This window comes from Anguilla rostrata, chromosome 9, assembly GCF_018555375.3.
Source record: "Anguilla rostrata isolate EN2019 chromosome 9, ASM1855537v3, whole genome shotgun sequence".
NCBI lineage: Eukaryota > Metazoa > Chordata > Actinopteri > Anguilliformes > Anguillidae > Anguilla > Anguilla rostrata.
This window is the reverse complement of record NC_057941.1, coordinates 3,397,892-3,415,890: the sequence shown is the minus strand read 5'-3', so window position 1 is coordinate 3,415,890 and position 17,999 is coordinate 3,397,892. Positions and strand designations below refer to the sequence as shown.

At 42.9% G+C, this 17,999-nt stretch overlaps 1 protein-coding gene across 2 annotated transcripts in view; it reads right to left on the bottom strand.

The window, feature by feature from the left end:
- Positions 1-13,578, bottom strand: part of dpysl3 (dihydropyrimidinase like 3) — a 34,926-nt gene extending 21,348 nt beyond the window's left edge. Inside the window, exon 1 of one of the 2 annotated variants that reach the window (XM_064349846.1) lies at positions 13,162-13,578. In XM_064349846.1, the coding sequence (XP_064205916.1) occupies positions 13,162-13,512 (351 nt within the window). In that variant the 5' untranslated portion in view covers positions 13,513-13,578. Of the gene's footprint in view, positions 1-6,464; positions 6,686-13,161 lie in introns of those variants that run through there. The other variant, XM_064349845.1, reaches the window with a different exon arrangement.
- Between the last annotated feature and the right edge of the window lie 4,421 nt (positions 13,579-17,999).

Below are 17,999 nucleotides of genomic sequence, written 5' to 3'. Positions count from 1 at the left end.
CTTTGCTTTCTCTTAACCGCAATGCTTTGCTCGTGAATTTCCTGTCGATAGCTTGGGAGCAAAGAGACCTGCTTATACACCCCGCTGTGAACCTCTCTCTTAACCTCCAAAAAAAACATTTAAGTACATATTCTTTGACAATAATGCAAGTGTTTTGAATCACAAAAACATGTTGCAGTGAAAATATTTTCTAAAATATATATTTAAAAAAAAAAATATTTTATTGAATGTCCCTTGTAATGTAGGTTTCAGCATAGTAGAATATATATGGTTCTTGAAATTAAGACCAGAGACTCAAGTGTGCTACAGGGGACAAGAATGAATTGCTGGGCCTCAGGAGGTTAATTTATGGGCAAGAGCTATCGGTGTGAACGCGTTCTCTCGCTCTCCGTAGACTGGGAAGTCGCTAGCCTACTTTTTCCACCTCACCAGATAATTCGAGAGCAGCGAGGCAGTTAGGCTCAGACAGAGCGAACACAGCCCCAGTCTCCGCAGTCAGACGAAGAGACGGGCGCTAGCGAACCGGCGGTAACCGCCGCAGGCCCACGGGGAACCCGAGGACGGACGTAGAAAATACGGGCCGCATAACGAGCGAAAAGCAGGCAGAGTATGGCGTGTCTGGCACAGAGAGGGAGGGAAAGAGAGGGGGAGGCTGGATCCGGGACGAGGGACAGCGGCCAGCGCTCCTAGCGTCCGTGTACATTCAGCGCTAGCCAAAGCAAGCGGCGCTAAGGCGACTGCCGACCACACGTACGCGCGAGCAGTCGCTACTTCACACTCCATAAAACGCTTTAAGTTGGGTTTAAGTTGGGTTTGCGGTCCCCGTGGAAACTGAGCGTTAAAAAATATTGCCTTGTCAGCAGTGCGCTCGACGTGATTTGCTGACGGGGAGGCGCTGCCAAGCTCCGTCGATCCACCCCTTACCCCCCCACCCCCCCACCCCCACCCCCACGCCCCCCGCCCCAAACGAAGCAGTGCGCGTCCCTGTGATGCTCGGCCAAGTCGATAAAGCAAACGCGGAGAACCTCACCGACCAAGTGGGCACGATGTTGATTAAGAATCTCTCTCTCTCTCTCTCTCTCTCTCTCTCCCGGAGCTCGTGGGAGGGGCAGCTGCGGCCCGTCGCCGGGGGGAGGAGCCAGCACGCGCGCGGCAACAGCGACTACAGCGCGCAGAAGCCAGAAAAGACGCGCCCACCTGCCACTCTGACCGTGACACACCCACACAGTGAAACTGGCTCAGTAATGCAGGCCGCTGGGTATTAACGCCCGGGGGATAAACTAGCGCACTAATTCACCCTGCTAATCTTCATCCCCGGGTCATCGCCTCCTCGTCTTCCTCCTCCTCCCCAGGCCCCCGAGCTGGTAATTACTGTGTGCAGCGATTGTTTTGCGGGAGCACTTTCCTTTTCTTTTTTTTTTCTTGGTAAAGTACTTGATTGGAGATCAGACACTGAACCAGGCTTGGAAATACCTCCCACGCTGGGCCCTTCTTAATTCAAAGCCATTGGGTCATTAATAAGCTCCCCTATTAGGGTTCTAACATGGAACCCTGCCAGGGGCTAACCCTCCGGAGAGTTCCATTCATTCAGCCTCTGGCCCTTAGCTGCCGCAGGGCCATTAGACACACATCACGCCACACCCCCCTCCCCACAATGCACTGGGCCCCTCTGTGCCAATGCAGAGAAACTGCAGGGTGGGGACCATGCGTTTCTCTTTCAAGACTGGCATTCAGGCTAAGAGCGGATTCAGCTCCACTCATAATACCACATCCATTACAGTAGCAGTAGCATCAGTATGAAACTAGGGCAGTATGCATATTGTGTGAAGAATGTTTTTTTTTTTTTGGTTCTATATCATTTCAGTAGATATTAATGCTCAAAGCTTATTTGTTATCGCGTGGCTTTAAACTGGAAGTGATTAAATGTTTCTCACCCCGCCCCTTGCCCAGCCCTGATATTTTCACACTAAAAATAAATAATAAAATTAAATATTTATATACATTTATATATATATTGTAGTGTATATTGTTTTTTTTCTGACTGTAGAAATGAAAGAATGCTACAATGGCATTTAAAGTAAGCTCAGAGTACAGCATCTCTAGAACTACGGCTGTGCACTTCACTACATTTTCACAAAGGTTCTGAGAGACTACTGTCCAAAACAAAATTCATGGGTTTGACTGTGTTAACAACCACATCCCCCATGCACATGAATTATATGAATTATAATGAAATTCAATAATTCACAAACAGTCACTGTGGGGAAGAATGTGCCAGGTTTCATAAATTTGAAAAAATCTGTAATTCCTCCCCAGTATATTTCTGCAAAATTTGTATTGCATAAATATGTAGGTTTCAAAAAGGTACTTATACTCATCATCTTTCAACATATAAATATAACAGAACTTATATTCATATGGTGTAAAGAAAAGCGATACTGCAACTGACTGCTCTGGTTTCACTGCTGTATAATAAATCTCCGGACTGAGGCTGGAAATGCTCATAATTCTTTGTGGCCAAAGGCCACAACAAAACCCAGTGGTTTCCATGGCATTTGCATCTGCCTGACCAAAGTCCCAAAGGTGTTACTGTTGCTCAGACCTCAGCAGATGTCAGAGGACTTGCTTTTGGGATTACAACATTAATGACCAAACATGGAGCATTTTAAGACACCTAGCATTAATGTGCAAAACATGGAGTGTGTTAAGACGCCTAGCAATAATGTTCAAACATGGAGAGCATTTTAAGACACCTAGCATTAATGTGCAAACACGAGAGTGTTTTTTCAGACACCTAGCATTAATGTGCAAACACGAGAGTGTTTTTCAGACACCTAGCATTAATGTACAAACATGAGAGTGTTTTTAAGACACCTAGCATTAATCTGCAAACTTGGGAGTGTTTTAAAGATACCAAGTTTGTTCTTCAGGGAGTCTAAAAAAAGCCACAGAACTTTGTGAGGATGTGGAATCTACCATACAGGCAGTCAAATGAGAGTGCCCGCTTTTAAAACGCTCTATTATTTTGAGTCCTCTGAGTCGCGGATCATCCAGTTTGGTGGAAAGAAAGAGGCGCAAAAGAGCAAGAGGAATGTAAGAAAAAACCCAAAGAAAGCTCTTGACAAAGGCACCAGTATATCAGTGATTCAATCTGCACGGTCCCAGTCTTCTGCTCTATAATCAAGTGGTATAATCTACACTACAAAGGCCGGGTGCCAGTAAAACCTACAATTAAGCCCACACATCAAAATCAGTGTTATTCTTTTCATTATTTAAACGTTTATTTGTGCTATATGTTTAATGTTTAACGTTTCCCATGATAACCCAGGCCATATTCTGCTTTGAAAACAATCCTGACACCAGTGTACACAAAATGGATGTTATTCCTGAGTTTACTAATGGTAAAGTGTGTGTTTTGAGTTTAAATCACAAACTAAGGGTCAAACCACCCATAAAACCTCTCATGTAAAAAGTGTTTTGTGTACTGTAGTCCTCTCAAATTATCTCTCCTTTCCAAGTGCATCAATCAAGGCTTATTAATTGCATAGGGGATGGGATTTGATTTCTAGGATGCAAAGAGGAACCAAACACTGGGTAAACAGTTCTTCAAACTGTTTACCATAATTCAGTACTGGGCTACACTGAACTGGGCAGTTCGGCTAACGCGCTTGCCAAAAGAGAGAGACGTGCACGAGGCAGAAACATGCTCAACTACTGTACAGCTTCTCTATGTTCAAGAGTCGCATGGGTTTTCCAAACGACCGAAATCTTTCATACTGCACAGAAGTCAGTGACAAAGACGCGAAGTAACGCAAGGATGTACAATCCACCATTTTCTTAAACGCCAAAGGCGGCGCTTGAATGGGAACAGTGCTGTCACTTGTTGCTAACAGAGACGGCCAAAAACACGCAGCCAAGAGGATATTACAGAGGAGCCCATTAACTAAAGGCCCCCATGTGTGAGACCAGCCAGGAGAGGAGGATGGAGGAGGAAAAAGCCATTCAGCCAGTGAGCCAGCCCCTTCGCTTCAAGTTCAACCTTGTTGCCTAGCAACAAAAATATTTACCGTTAGTTCAAAATACGTAATGCTCTCTTTTCCCTCCTTTTTTTAAAAAAAACGGACCGATGAAAACAAGTGAAGTTTGTTAATCTAAATTAGTTTCTTAACGCCCCCCTCAAAAAAAAAAAAAAAAAAAAAAAATCGGAGTTTTGATGTCAGCCACGGGAAAGATTCTGCTTTCCACGCGACGTCGTCTGGTTTCAAATCGGGGCCATGAATCGGGGAATGGCTGAAATCACTACGGCTCTACGGTGTTTTTATATCTTTACGTTGGTCACCAAGGAGAATGAGTGGCAATGTCACGGTGGTTGCAGACAGAGTTTTGTTTTTTTTATTTGCAGTCTGTCGTGCATTTGTAAACCCCCGTTGCCAGGTAGTGCCCGCATAACTCGCCCGGCTCGGTGGGAAATTTTGGATCCGTTTCAAAGGCCCTGTCAGTCCCGTGCATGTAGCCTACAACGGACCCAGCTGGACGTGATTATTGATGACATGTATGGCACAACACAGGGCTACTGAGAAAGGCTGGAAAACCAAGCCACACCTCAAAATCAGGTCAGTTTTTTCATACGTCCTTACATAAAGAGGCAGCTGTGCTTTGGTGCATTTCATTAAGACCAAATCAAACAAACTAGCCTGTGTTTTATATGGACCTGCATGCTTTTGTTTTTTTGCACAATTTAGCTATTTTTTTATACTACAGCGATATCTTAGCATGTTTAGCATATACATACATTTAACAATGAAACATGTTTATTTTAATAGGTCTACATCACATAGCCTATGGTAATATACTTATATTGACAAGATTATTGAAAATGACTGTATAATAATAACTTTGTTCAATCGCTTAAAAGTTTAAGTTTTCCTTCTTCACATGTTTAAATAGGCCTAGATTACATGCATGTCTGGTGACCATGGTCAAATATTACATTATAATTTGGTGAGACGATATGGGGTTTAATTTAAAACAAGTCTACTGTATGCTGTACCTGACCCTGCCAATCAATTGTCCGTGGACACTACAAATGCATTTGTGGCTTTGTCTTCTTGGGAGCCACAATCTCCGTGAACCGTGATGCTCTCGCGCAACAGAAGCTCGCCAACTCCGCAGCACGTGCAGGTGTCCCACTTAGCCGCTTTAGCATTATTCCTGTTAAACGAACGCCGGCCACGCAAAGTGCTCAAATGCATCCGTAAGTTATAAAATCGCGTACGGTTCGGCAGTGGCCTATTGGTGGGGAAGAATGTGAGGGGTTTCCCACTCGCCAAATGCAACCCCTCCACTCATTTGTTAATTTAGCAGACAAAGGGCGGCTCTCCTGGGTCCTGTACAACACCCTGAGCCGCAACAATAATCAACCCGCGCGGGTTAAATATAAACATGACCATTTGTAGCACCACATTATCGAAAGGAAGCCACAGTGAATTTAGCCAACAAAAAAATAAAACATCAAGCCGATTAACCACAATGCGTGTATGTAATGTAGAAAAAATCAAAACGCCAGACTCAACGGGGCTGGTTGTCTTGTTTGAATCGCCGATGGGCGTGGAGAATTCGATTTTTTTCTGCAGCAGTCCGAGTTTCAGACAGCCGTACGCAGTTAGAGGAAAACGACTGTATCTTCCAGTGCAACGATTTTTATTGTTCGTACACTGTGTTTTAAGACAGAACCATTGAAAATTATATTTCACTGCGTTGATGGTTCCATGTTCTCAAGGTTTTACAAGAGCCGTTTCATAATATGCTAAGGATTACTCTCACAGATAGTGTAACGGGTCTTATCCACTGACATCATTTTAAGCGGCCCTGATCAGCCTGGCAATTACATAAGAAACAACGCTGTAGCTTAAAATAAGGTTATAAAATGGGCACAAGTTAGGTAGGCTACTCAATCCACATCGTATTTAGAGCACGCTTTCTTTTTGGCCATGTGGGAGAAAAGGCAGCACTGGGTAAACGAGCGAACAACTGCAACGGCCGGTTAGTTGTGGCGAATTAAAATTATACGCAATGAAACAGCTACAGTTCATAACAGGGCGTGCACATTATGGCAATCAAGTGCTTTTTCCAGAATAGTTTTCGAGAACCCAGGAGATTACCATCCAAATTACAGTCCACAACAAAGGCGCAAGTCACCTTTAAGAAAACGCCTTGTTCGGTATCTCTAGTTGTCACAATTAGACTAGCAAGCCATCACAGTGTACAATTTTATAGCACATTCAAACTGGTTCACTTAACGCTTAAATCTGGCTGGCTAAATCTTAAAACGATTTCTGAGATTACCGTTTGTTTTTGAAGACAGAGGTGACCCAGAAAGTCAAAGCATCGTTTTAATGACACAGCTATTTGAATTATTTCAGTTTCTCGACAACGGATACAATAGTAAATTCACATTGACTTACAGTGATCTTTGGAATATTCTTTTTGCCTTGGTAAGACATATTTGCCCACGTTTGATGCCTCGGAGGATGCAAATGGAATTCTTATTGTCTTATTTTTTCCGGATGGTTTATTTCTGCTGCTGGTGCCTGGATGAGAAATTAGGGAATGGACGTCTTCCTCCCAGTGCAATGCTCAGTCCCTCTTCGCAGTAAGCCAGCGCGTCTAACAGCCCTGGTCTGCAGGGCTCCACCCTCGCTTGCATTCACATCGATACTACTGCGGCCTCCCTTCCCCACCGCAGGAGGGCGCTATAAAGGCAATGTTTCGGCTGCCTCGTAAAACAAAGCCTGTTCTAGATAATTCAGTTTCTTTCATGTAAGAAAGAAGGCAGGAAATGTGCTGTTATTCATGTGTAATAAATTTGCTAAAAGTCTGCTACAGTCACAAACATCCCAAATCATTCCACCCTCCCAATAGCAGGCCATTCATCCTTAAATTAAATCCGTTGGCTATCTAACCACACCTTGAATGTTTTTTTAAAACAAAAGAAAATATGATTTGTGCTTAACCTTTGTTTAAAGAATACTCGGTAGCAGAGACTATTTACAATACAATCGGGGTAAATGCATTGTAAAACTGGAACATCGGTAACACGTGCCGGCGGGGACCCGCCCCTTGTCGGCTAGTCGGTTAATAACGCTTGTTGGCAGGACCGGGGAGTGACTGGGACCGCTCTACTCGGGCGTAAATTATTGAGATGCACGAGCCACCTTACGGATGGCCATTTCGTCGCCGTGATTCGCATATTCTGCAGGTCTTCCATTTTACTTCACTACACTACACAACATCAGACGATTCTCTCTCTCTTTCTCTCTCGCCCCCCCCCCCCCCCCTTCTCTTTCTCTTCCTCCCTATTACAGTGTCAGGGGAAAAATGACAGCTATAATATAGATTTTGAAAAACTAATGGATGTACTGGTCATGCATCCTGTTGGTAGCAATTAGTAGTAACCCCAGTGTCATCCTTTAATTCACAACAGACTAGAGGCCAGAGGCTAGAACATTGTAATTCATTCAGTAATGATGTCTGGAAATTGATGGATAAACAATTTGTTTTGTTTTTCATCAACAAAAAAAAAAAGCTTTTACATGTTGCTGGTATACAAATAAGAGTTAATTTATTACAGTTGTGCGGACATATACTTGTTAAAAAATGATAAATTATCAATAGTGGCATCATTAATGTGTAAATTGTTGAATTATGAACTAAACACAAGACACTTTAAAATGAATGTAACAGTGCATAGCCTACTCCGTCCATACTAATAGTGCATGTGAAATTAAATGCTGTTTGCCCTTTTTGCAAACATTAATAGAACACAGACAAAATAATTATATTTTCCTGAGTTGTAACATTTAGTACATACTGCATGTAACAAATTGCCATAACCGCATTCAGTCAAAGTTGTATGTCGTTGTTTTTTGTGTATTTCATTTCTGGGGGAAAATCGATTACTAAATGTCACCTGATCATTTATGATTTGCAGTATTGTTTTCAATAAAAATATTAGAGAAAAAAAAGGGCGGGGGGTTTCCTGTGGAACAGCTGTTGAGGCCCCAGCCCCTCCTAATCCTGCCATGTGTGCCTATTGTCTAAAGCCGATGCCCTCAAAGCCCCTGTAATTGGGTAATTACTGCATAGGTGGAAAGAGGGCTTCTCTGGGGTCTTCAGTAAGGGGAAGTGATGTCATAAGAGAGCTGGACCGAGGAGTACAGCCATGCCCATCCCTGTCACTCCACAGTAACTCCAGGCCTGGGGAACCGTAGTGAAATGGTTGTTTAAGCCAATGTTCTTTACTGAACATTCTAATGCTGATGTCACAGTCACTACTGGTCATGGAAGGCAAATGGAGTTCTAGAACACTTGACTTTCAAGAATTTTGAAGAAACATTCCAAAAAACCTACTCTTTATAGTGTCACAGTATTAACCAAAGGTCAAGCCACCTTAAGCTGCTGTTTTGTCTGCAGCGTGTATCAAAAGGAAAAGGAACGCAGCGACAATACAACGCAGGAAATTATTACCATCTTTATCTTTCATGGTAGGAGAGGTGGGGGTTTGGGCAACAGATGGAACTTCACTTCGAAATTTTCCATCACTGCAGAATGTATCAACAATGGCTGGCAGGATGTTTCACATCGAGGCCATATCTGCGCATTGCTAATGCAATCTTTTTTTTTTCTTTTTTTTTTTGAGTGGAAGACAGGGAAGGGAAGGAGGGCAGATGTCTGATCCAACACCTTCCTTCCTTCAGCGAAAAAAAAGAAAGAAAGGGATCAGCCACAGCCCCCGGCCCTAGCAGGAGTGGATTGGTGGATGTTTGTGGGAGAAGGGGGTGGAGGGGGGGGGGTTGGAGAAAGTCCCTCCCAGCTGGGACAAAGACAGTGCCCCTCTGAGAACGCCCCCAACCCCACCCCTGTCACTCTAACCCCAGGGCTGAAAGGACAGACTCCTCCCCCTCTGGCATGTGCAGGGAGGGGCCGGGGGTACTGGTGTAAGGGAGTCCAGTCCTACCCAAAAAAGGGACACGACAAATGTTTCAACTCATTAACTAATCACGGCCTTCTGTCAAGACCTTGAAAAGTAGAATCAGATGCGTTGGGCTAAAACCAAAACCAGTACCCACATTGGCCCTTTTTGGATAGGACTGGACACCCCTGGACTAACATATAAACATTGAATACAACCCATCATGCTCACAGTCCAATGGCTGCACAGAATTATATTTGGCTGTGTCTCTGTACTCTGTACAGCTGGCCACGCCTATAATTGACTGGGGATGATGTTAATGTTGGCTTGAATTCAGCAATTTAGACCAAAGAGAGACAAAACCATGATTTATATATGCATAAATATTACTACTACTACTAATAATAATAATAATAATAATAATAATAATAATAATAATAATAATGAAAATAAAACTATTTTAATATACCCAAAGAAACATTATCATAACATCTGCACAGACACCACTATAAACTCAGACAGAAACCTCATACCTACCAAAACAACAGAGTCATAAAATCAAGGCTAAAGCTGTATCAGCAGACAGTTGGGACATTAAGACAGATCCTTAAGAGCCCTTTTAAAATTTAACAATTTGGAGAAGGGCTTTGAAAGCATCCAAGGCAGGTAGATCAATGTGGGAGTTTGGTAGGGCATTCTGTAGTTGTAGTTTGGGAGGGGGGGGGGGGTGCGTTCTTTCTCTCATAGATTTTAGCTTACCGTGGGGGTTGCTGTAACCTTAGCCTAGCCATACGTGTGTGCGTGCCGATCTGCTCATATGAATAAGATCAGCAAGACACTCTGGGGCAAAGTCGTGTTAAACTTTAAAAGTCAACATGTGGGAATCTTAACATCCTTATGGTAGCTTATGAATTTAAGACCCTCGTGTTGACTATGTCACGCTATGCGTATGTAGATTCTCCTGCAGATTTTTGGACTGAGAAACACAGGGTATCATTCAGTGCTTGTTTTTCCCTCTATATCCTTCCGTGACCCGGCGGAAAAAAAAAAGTTGAAGTATTTAAATTTTTCGACATAAAGCGTCTTGGATGACAAAAAAAAACTTTTTACGGAATGTCCCTTGTAGTTTGGGTTTCAGCAGAGTAGAATGTACCGTATGTATGGTTTGTTAGATTAGGACCAGAGGCTCATGTCCCCTACAGGGGACAGAAATTAGTTTCTGGGTTTTACCTATCAGCATTCCTTTTCCAAGCACAGTATAACAGATGCAATTAAATTAGGTTTTTAAAGTGTTTATTAATCTGTCAGTAAAAATAGCCGTGGAGCCTATCGGGTGACATATTCAGAGGAAAGTCTGGAAACAGTGAACAGGCCACAGGAACCACAGTGATCTCTTGTGCTCAGCTGCAGTTTAAGGGAACTGCTGTTGTCAAGAACCAGTATAAGCCTTGAGCAGGGAGATGTAACAGCCAACATCCAGTTCATGGTTTTGGATTCGAAGCCAAAAGAGTCCATGATCAGATTAGGAACAGCAGCAAGCCACTGTATGTAGGTCTGCAATTCCACATTTCACCACAAGGTGCCAGTGTCTGGCACAGACATGCACGGAGAGAAAAGACCAGCTTATTGCACTGTTGAGTTGACACGGAAAAATTCAACACAGCACAGAACTTTGTAATATCCCCCCTGTTAGCTTCTCGGGATGTTGTACTTAAACGTGACAGACAAGCACACGCTGACAGAGAAGGCCCTAATCAGGGCTTCTGAAATCCTCAGCTGGACCAGGTCCATCCATAACCTTCAGGATTCCTCTGGCAATTCTGTGAGAATACCGCAATAATCTCTGCTCAAACTAATGCCGTCTCTCATTTTGAGGCAAAGAGGCTTAAACTGTGCCAGGGCTAGAGATGCTAAATCATCTTTTCTGCATTGCACTGATGCAAACAGGACCGCGTAAGCCTGAGGTAATTGATATGTGGAAGCGATCTGTCACTCCTACAAAACCTCTCTTCCCACAGAGTAAGAAAAAGCCAGACTAGCAGCTTGCTGAAAAACGCAGATGCCGTTTAAGGGCAACATTTAAAACGATCCATATGGTATCCATAATTAACCCTTTGAAGAGTAGGTTTTTTCTGGAATGTTTTATTATATTTTATTTTTCAAAATTCTAAGCCAAGTGTTCTAGAACTCCATTGCTCCATTCGGTCACCAGTAGCGATTGTTGCGTCAGCATTAGAATGTTCAGTTAAGAACATTCTGATCACATATGTGTGATCTCACACCTTAACAGTTTAAACGTTCCAGTGAACCTTTATTGCACCTGTTAAATGTAAATATCAACGCCACTGCCTACGGCGTGTATTATTTCAAGGTATATCTGGCAGATCTGTAGAATGTGGTCAGACCTTCGTGAAAATATTTGCATTGCGGCTTCTTAATCTGTACAGTCATTCAAACCTCAGTGTAAACACACAGTGGAACGACAGTACTGAAAGTGAACGGTTGAGTGTGGTTAACGTGGTTTATGGCTGGAATTTTACAGCTAGGAGGAAAATAATCTTTGAGGGAGCTGCTGCAGCACCGGGGCCTGTAGCTCAAGCCTGTAGTTCTCGTGGCAGCACTCATGGTGTACCACAGCCCGTTACGCACAGAGAGATAAATGCAGCTCCATTCAGACACACAAGCAAAGAAATCATAGACAGCAAAGCACAAAGGAACAATTATCTGCAATACATACGTACACACACACACACACATACCTACACAATATAGGCAAAGGTACTGTACTTCAGGATGAGCTCAAAATGTTGAGTGCTTATGCTGGCTTTTTAACTGAAATACATTATTATCTTGTTTGCTTTGAAATGCAGAGCATGAAGTCAGATTAGTTCTGTTATGGGCTTCATCTTTTCCCGACGATAGACGACTACTGTATGAGATGGAATGCGTACTGCAAGTTTCTGCAAGATACAACCGTCCGTGAAAAATTTCAGTCACATGATGGCTCCTCCATACTATTTGTAGCAAGGAAAAATGGATATTCAGAAGTAAAACTTCCTACAAGAAAGTCCTATTTTTCAATCCTTATAATTATGTTTTTCAGTTGCAAATAATGTCTTGCAATTATCCAGTTGCTATTTATAAGTATTTTCAATATTAGGAGAATCTTCGAGTACTAGTTTTGTTCATAGTTTGTTTTGTGGTAATTTCTTACCTCTGTGACCATCTACAACAATTGTTATGAGATAGTATTCCACAAGGGATGTACCCTCACTGCAACCTGTGCAAATCTTCCTCAACTATTCCACACTTATTATACAGAGTCATATACACAGTAATTATGAAAACATAATGTACAAAAGTCTTCAGAGTAATGTTTCCTATTCAGGATGCTCTAACGATCACTCGCCATCATAACTGCATGAGACTGACTGTATCCATTTCTAATTATTAATCAATTTTCCATTCTTGGCGCTATTGCTGCTTCCGTAAAGAGCTGTATGAGTCTGTAGTGTGTGTGTGTCTAGTTTAGATAAGAGTAGAGGAGACCCCCCCCCAAAAAAAAAAAAATTTGGCAGAAGCACGATGCTAGGGGCAGCTGACACCCTGCAGCTCAGAGGCAAGCGCGAGAGGCCTGCACGTGCCTGAAGGGGCGGGGCAGCAGCTGTCACTCATTTGGAGTGGAAGAGTCAGCCTATATTAGAGTTAATGATTATTTACTTACATACTCACAAACGTTTTTGAATGATTAATTTCACACTCACTGAGAACTTTTCTTATACGTGCATCACACGAAAAAACCGGCATTGGTCACAATTCACAGAATTCACAGTTACGTTTATAATGTGTCTTATTAGATATTTAACGCAACACGGCAACATACTCTCGTTGTGGGCTAACACACAACTAAAACTAAAATGGTTCTAATAAATTGAATGACTAATCAAATGTGTTCAGGATTCAGAACACGTCCTATCGATAACAACAGTACTGTTGCAGAAAACTTTGATAAAAAGTTGTTATGCCAACTGCATTTTGTGTGGAAGGGTTTTTCAATAAATTAGTTTATTGATTATTGAAATATGTAATGTATTACGGTATTGTATGTGCATATTCGCAGGCTTTGAAATGAAGACGAAACTGTCACACGAATGTAAAGCACCAGAAGAACACTGCTCGAATGTGCTTACCTTCAAGTCGTCTAGATTCTGAAGGACCTCCTTTCCACCAGTTACTTTTATTTCTATTCCCAAATGTTTTGGCTCTTGCTCTACCGGGACAGCTTCTGTAGTCGGACTACTTTTCGAACTGTCCGGACTCTTTGCCTCCTGAGATGTCTCGTTTTTATTCTTAGGGGTCCTCGCACCGCGCTGTCCCACAGTCAGAGCGCTGAAGTCTATGGTTTTGCTCTCGTAGGCTCCTTCCACATTGCAAAACATACCGCCGTACTTTTGCCGAGGCACCTGGTCCGCGGTTCCCGGCCGGGCGAGGTAAACCGGCAGGTCGTCCTCCCTGTCCCAGTTGCGGCTGCGTTCGGCCATTATCTGTCGCTCGGAGGAAAGAACAGCGAAAGACGTCTTCGGATTGTCCCGAGGAACAGTTCTACTGTTGCACGCGCCGCCGCAGCAGGAGTAGAAACTGAAAACCAGAGGTGGCAGTGCTGCCCATGACAAGCGATAGCATCAGTACGTTGCACTTTTTTTCTGTTACTAGGCTGGTTCATTTTCAGAAAGGGCTTCAGAACAACTTTTAAAGATAAAGCGGCGACTATCGTCGACAGAAACAATTGCAGACAACAATTAAAGCCAAAACAGTATACAAATAAAATTAAAAAACAGCGTGCTTTCTGGGTAGGTTTAACCATTCAGAAACATACTGCTGAAAATACTTTTATAGACTGACTAATAGGGGACTCCTAAGTTACATTTTATGCTGGTGAAATTATTCTTACACTGTGGGACATTAAACAATGTTCATATACGTCACACATCTTGTCAACTTTTACATTTTGTTAACAAGGATCCCTAACACCTACGCTGTCGCTGTTCTTTCAGCACCACGCCAAACGCACACCTGCGACATGACGCTTTCGGCGACACCTGAAAACGGGCAGTGAAATGCGTTTCTATTCATCCACGCTAAATGAAAGAGCTGCGTCTTTAACAGTCTGTGGCCACTTACAAATACCCGCTTTGCTGCTTGTCTGTCAGTGTCCTGATTACTCGACAAGAAAGGGACAGAGACTAGGTCAGCACAAAGGCAGACCTCACCAGCGGCGGGTATCAGCCTGACAGAAAAAAATGTGGGCCAGACAGACGAATCCGTCCAGAGCCTCGTCATCCCACGTGAGCGAATGGAAATACAGTGCTCCGCGAGAACTAACGCATCGAGACTAATCTACTGCAACGTGCCCTCGTGCAGGCGAGACTGTCAGCCTACTGCACTTCCTCGATGTGAAACGCTACTAAGACAAACGAAAACCTTCTTTCACCTACAGTATTTAAGACAACAAAAACAAAAACAGCAAGAGTCAAAAGTACATTGGAAAATAGGGAGCAACAAGAAGTATCTAAGTATATAATCATGACATATTACTCAATTTGGGTTTGACCGATAGCGCCAAGTTTTCCCCAAGTCCCAGTGTAGGAGGTAATCTGTTCTGACTATTTGGTTTTCCTGCCTTGTACTAACAACTTTTTACTTGTTTGTTCCATTAGTCGAGAGAGCCGAGATGGCAGCTCCAAGCAAGTCTTCAGGTGTAATTACATAGTAAAGCGTCCAGTGTTAATTCCACTCTAACCAGGCACATGCGTCTAGTAGGGACCATATGTACTCAGTAAGAGTTTATTTAACACTAACATCTTTACTGTGTAGCACATTACGTGCTTTCATCTGGCCTATGTCAGAGTTTAAAATAGCATTCGTCTGTTAAATACCGTACACAGTGCTGACACTGTCCATTTTAGGCCCAGTTTCACATTTCACAAGGACATCGGGCTGGAGTTTAAACCTCAGGTTTTAGCCTCTTCTAGGGCAAATAACTGCATCTCATCTGGAGCAGCTATCCAACTGTATAAGATGACGATTAGCTGTTCCAGATAGAATGCAGTTCTGTGGTCTAGAGGTGTAAACCTGAGGTTTAAAATCCAGCTACTGTAAGCACACTGCAGCTGACCTATTAGCTTTATATTTTGTAGCTGCTTACTGTTGGGGACAGTCAGCTTTAGGCCTATTGGCAGGAGGTAGAGCGAGTTTGGGCATGACAAAAGGAAGCTTCCTTATTGAGAAACCTGTATTGATTGCTTAAACAAGACAGATGCTTAAACAGAAGGAGCTTTTTTTTTGGGGGGGGGGGGGGGTGATTGACCCAGGCTGACCCCTGTACAGAGAAAATCCAAGCAGATGTTGACCACTTGTTGAGTGAGTTCCCTGCAGCTTATCAAATTAACACAATATGGCAGGCATTTTCTGGCATATATATGAGCTAGATAATGTAGCAGAAAGTAATTTCATTTGCAGATATAACATCTCATACTCTCAATGTGTTTTGTACAGAACTTACCATATTCGGCTGTGGAGGTAAAATGCTGTTGCACCCAGTGTTGTTTACTCTGGAGCACCGAATTCCAGTCCTGGAGGGCCGCAGTGTCCGCAGGTTTAACTCCAGTCCTGGAGGGCCGCAGTGTCCGCAGGTTTAACTCCAGTCCTGGAGGGTCACAGTGTCTGCTGGTTTAACTCCAGTCCTGGAGGGCCGCAGTGTCTACTGGTATAACTCCAGTCCTAGAGGGTCACAGTGTCTGCTGGTTTAACTCAAGTCCTGGAGGGTCACAGTGTCTGCTGGTATAACTCCAGTCCTAGAGGGTCACAGTGTCTGCTGGTTTAACTCCAGTCCTGGAGGGCAGCAGTGTCTGCAGGTTTAACTCCAGTCCTGGAGGGCAGCAGTGTCTGCAGGTTTAACTCCAGTCCTGGAGGGTCACAGTGTCTGCTAGTTTAACTCAAGTCCTGGATGGTCACAGTGTCTGCAGGTTTAACTCCCATTCTGGAGGGCAGCAGTGTCTGCTAGTTTAACTCCAGTCCTGGAGGGTCACAGTGACTGTTGGTTTTTGGTGTGTTGCAACACTTAAATGATCAAGTTGCTGATTGGATAAAGGGTCCTTGTTTTCAAGACCTAAAGTAGCAACTGACATATTGGACATATAGACGCTATGGCCTTCTGGGACTTCAGCTGACACCCCTGGTTTACATACTGCTGAGCACTATTACTGCATCTACTCAATAAATAAATAAAGACGGGTTAATCTTGTATATGCCTGACTTCCGCTCACAGCATCTCCATACAGATCAGGGCTCTGTAAATATATGGAGGATGTACAGAGACTGTGTTGAAGATAACAAAGACCTTTTAACATCCACGATCAGTTGGGGGTCTTTTTTTTCCTCTCCCTGATAAAGCTATGGAAATAGAAGCATGTTGATATTTAAACATCAGGCTGTTTCTTTAAGAATACCTGTACACCTATCTAATTGGTTATAAAATGTAATATATATATTTTAAAAAGTGAATCAACAATCAACGCTGTGTGGTATCGAGAGAGCTTGCAGCCTCAGTTCTTGTACAACACAAAAGCACAATTCAGGTCTTAGTCAACAATTGGGCCTAGAGTCCCCGTGACTCTTCCAAAATGGCAGCCAGACTTGAAGGCTGCTATTTTTATACCACATTCCATTCAAAGAAAAATGCACCTCAGTTAGACGACTAAGGAGACATTCAGCCGACGGTTATCACATGGATGTGATTAAGAGGACTTAACTGACAGAAGTGGACGAGAACACGCTCGTCTCTCTCTCTCTTTAAACACCTAGAAAAGAGCCTTGAGTGTTTCATCTTTCCCAAAACCTCACCCACATTCTGAAACGCCGTGATACATGGCAGGGGCATGACATCACTCTCCCTGGGAGCTCGGCTCGTTTGATGTCTGCGTGATGTCATCTCGAAATACGTCTTGAAGTAAAAAAAAAAACATTCAGGACAATTAGGGCAGCGTTGAAAGGTCACGATAACGCACTGGAGTGTTAAGACAAGCAGACTACTGTTCCCATGTACAATGAATAAAAGAGGGGGGCTTACATCCATACAACTTTATCCCATATTAGGTTATGACCGACTGCGCTGAAGGAACTCCAGCAGCTGTTTTCCATTGAAATTTGTACCTTTTGCAAGCATTTACTGCAAAGCTGAAAGGGCTTTCATCTGTTACCAAAATAAATCATTCCGCGCAGACTGCTGCGTGATAAAGCCTAACCCTATTCCGTAAGGTATTTCTTTAAAAAATAACCTCTGCTGGCTGGCAAAACTAAATCGAGCAACACGCTGAAGAGCTCGGTAATTCATTATTAATATTTATTTTCCAGACTGCTGCATGAGGGCGATGCATATCCAGTGTGTTCGAAAAGTTTTGTTGCTATGGGGACGAGGCCAAAGACAAATACAGATCAGCCGTTACCAGAGCAAAAAACAACATATCCCCGCAAGCAGTGGCCTGTCGGTAGACATAAATGTGTGGCTGTGTGTCACTGCTGTCCTGTCACGCACACTCAGACAGGGCTTTGTTCATTGTTCCTGTAACCAAATTGTGGCAAATAATTTACTGTACACATATATATATTTCCACCATGTCACAGTTATACACTCTAAAGAGTAGAAATCTTACCGTAAGCCAAGCAATTTAGAGTTTCTCAACAAGACAAGAGCAGTTCCACATAAATAACCCTTAAAGGTAACTAAGATCTCAACTGTGAACAAAGTGCACTATATTTACTTGAAAATATAAAATATCCTGGTGTTACTGCCAACATACACGTATATGTACTCTAATTTTTATTTTTTTATTTTTTTACAGTTTAATAGAAATAAACATGAGGGCGATGAAGGATCTAAAAGTGATTACGTGTGTTAATTTAGTTCATAAATAATGGTTCTACTGACTTTTTTATTTTTATTTAAAAAGCATTTGAGGTTGCACATGTT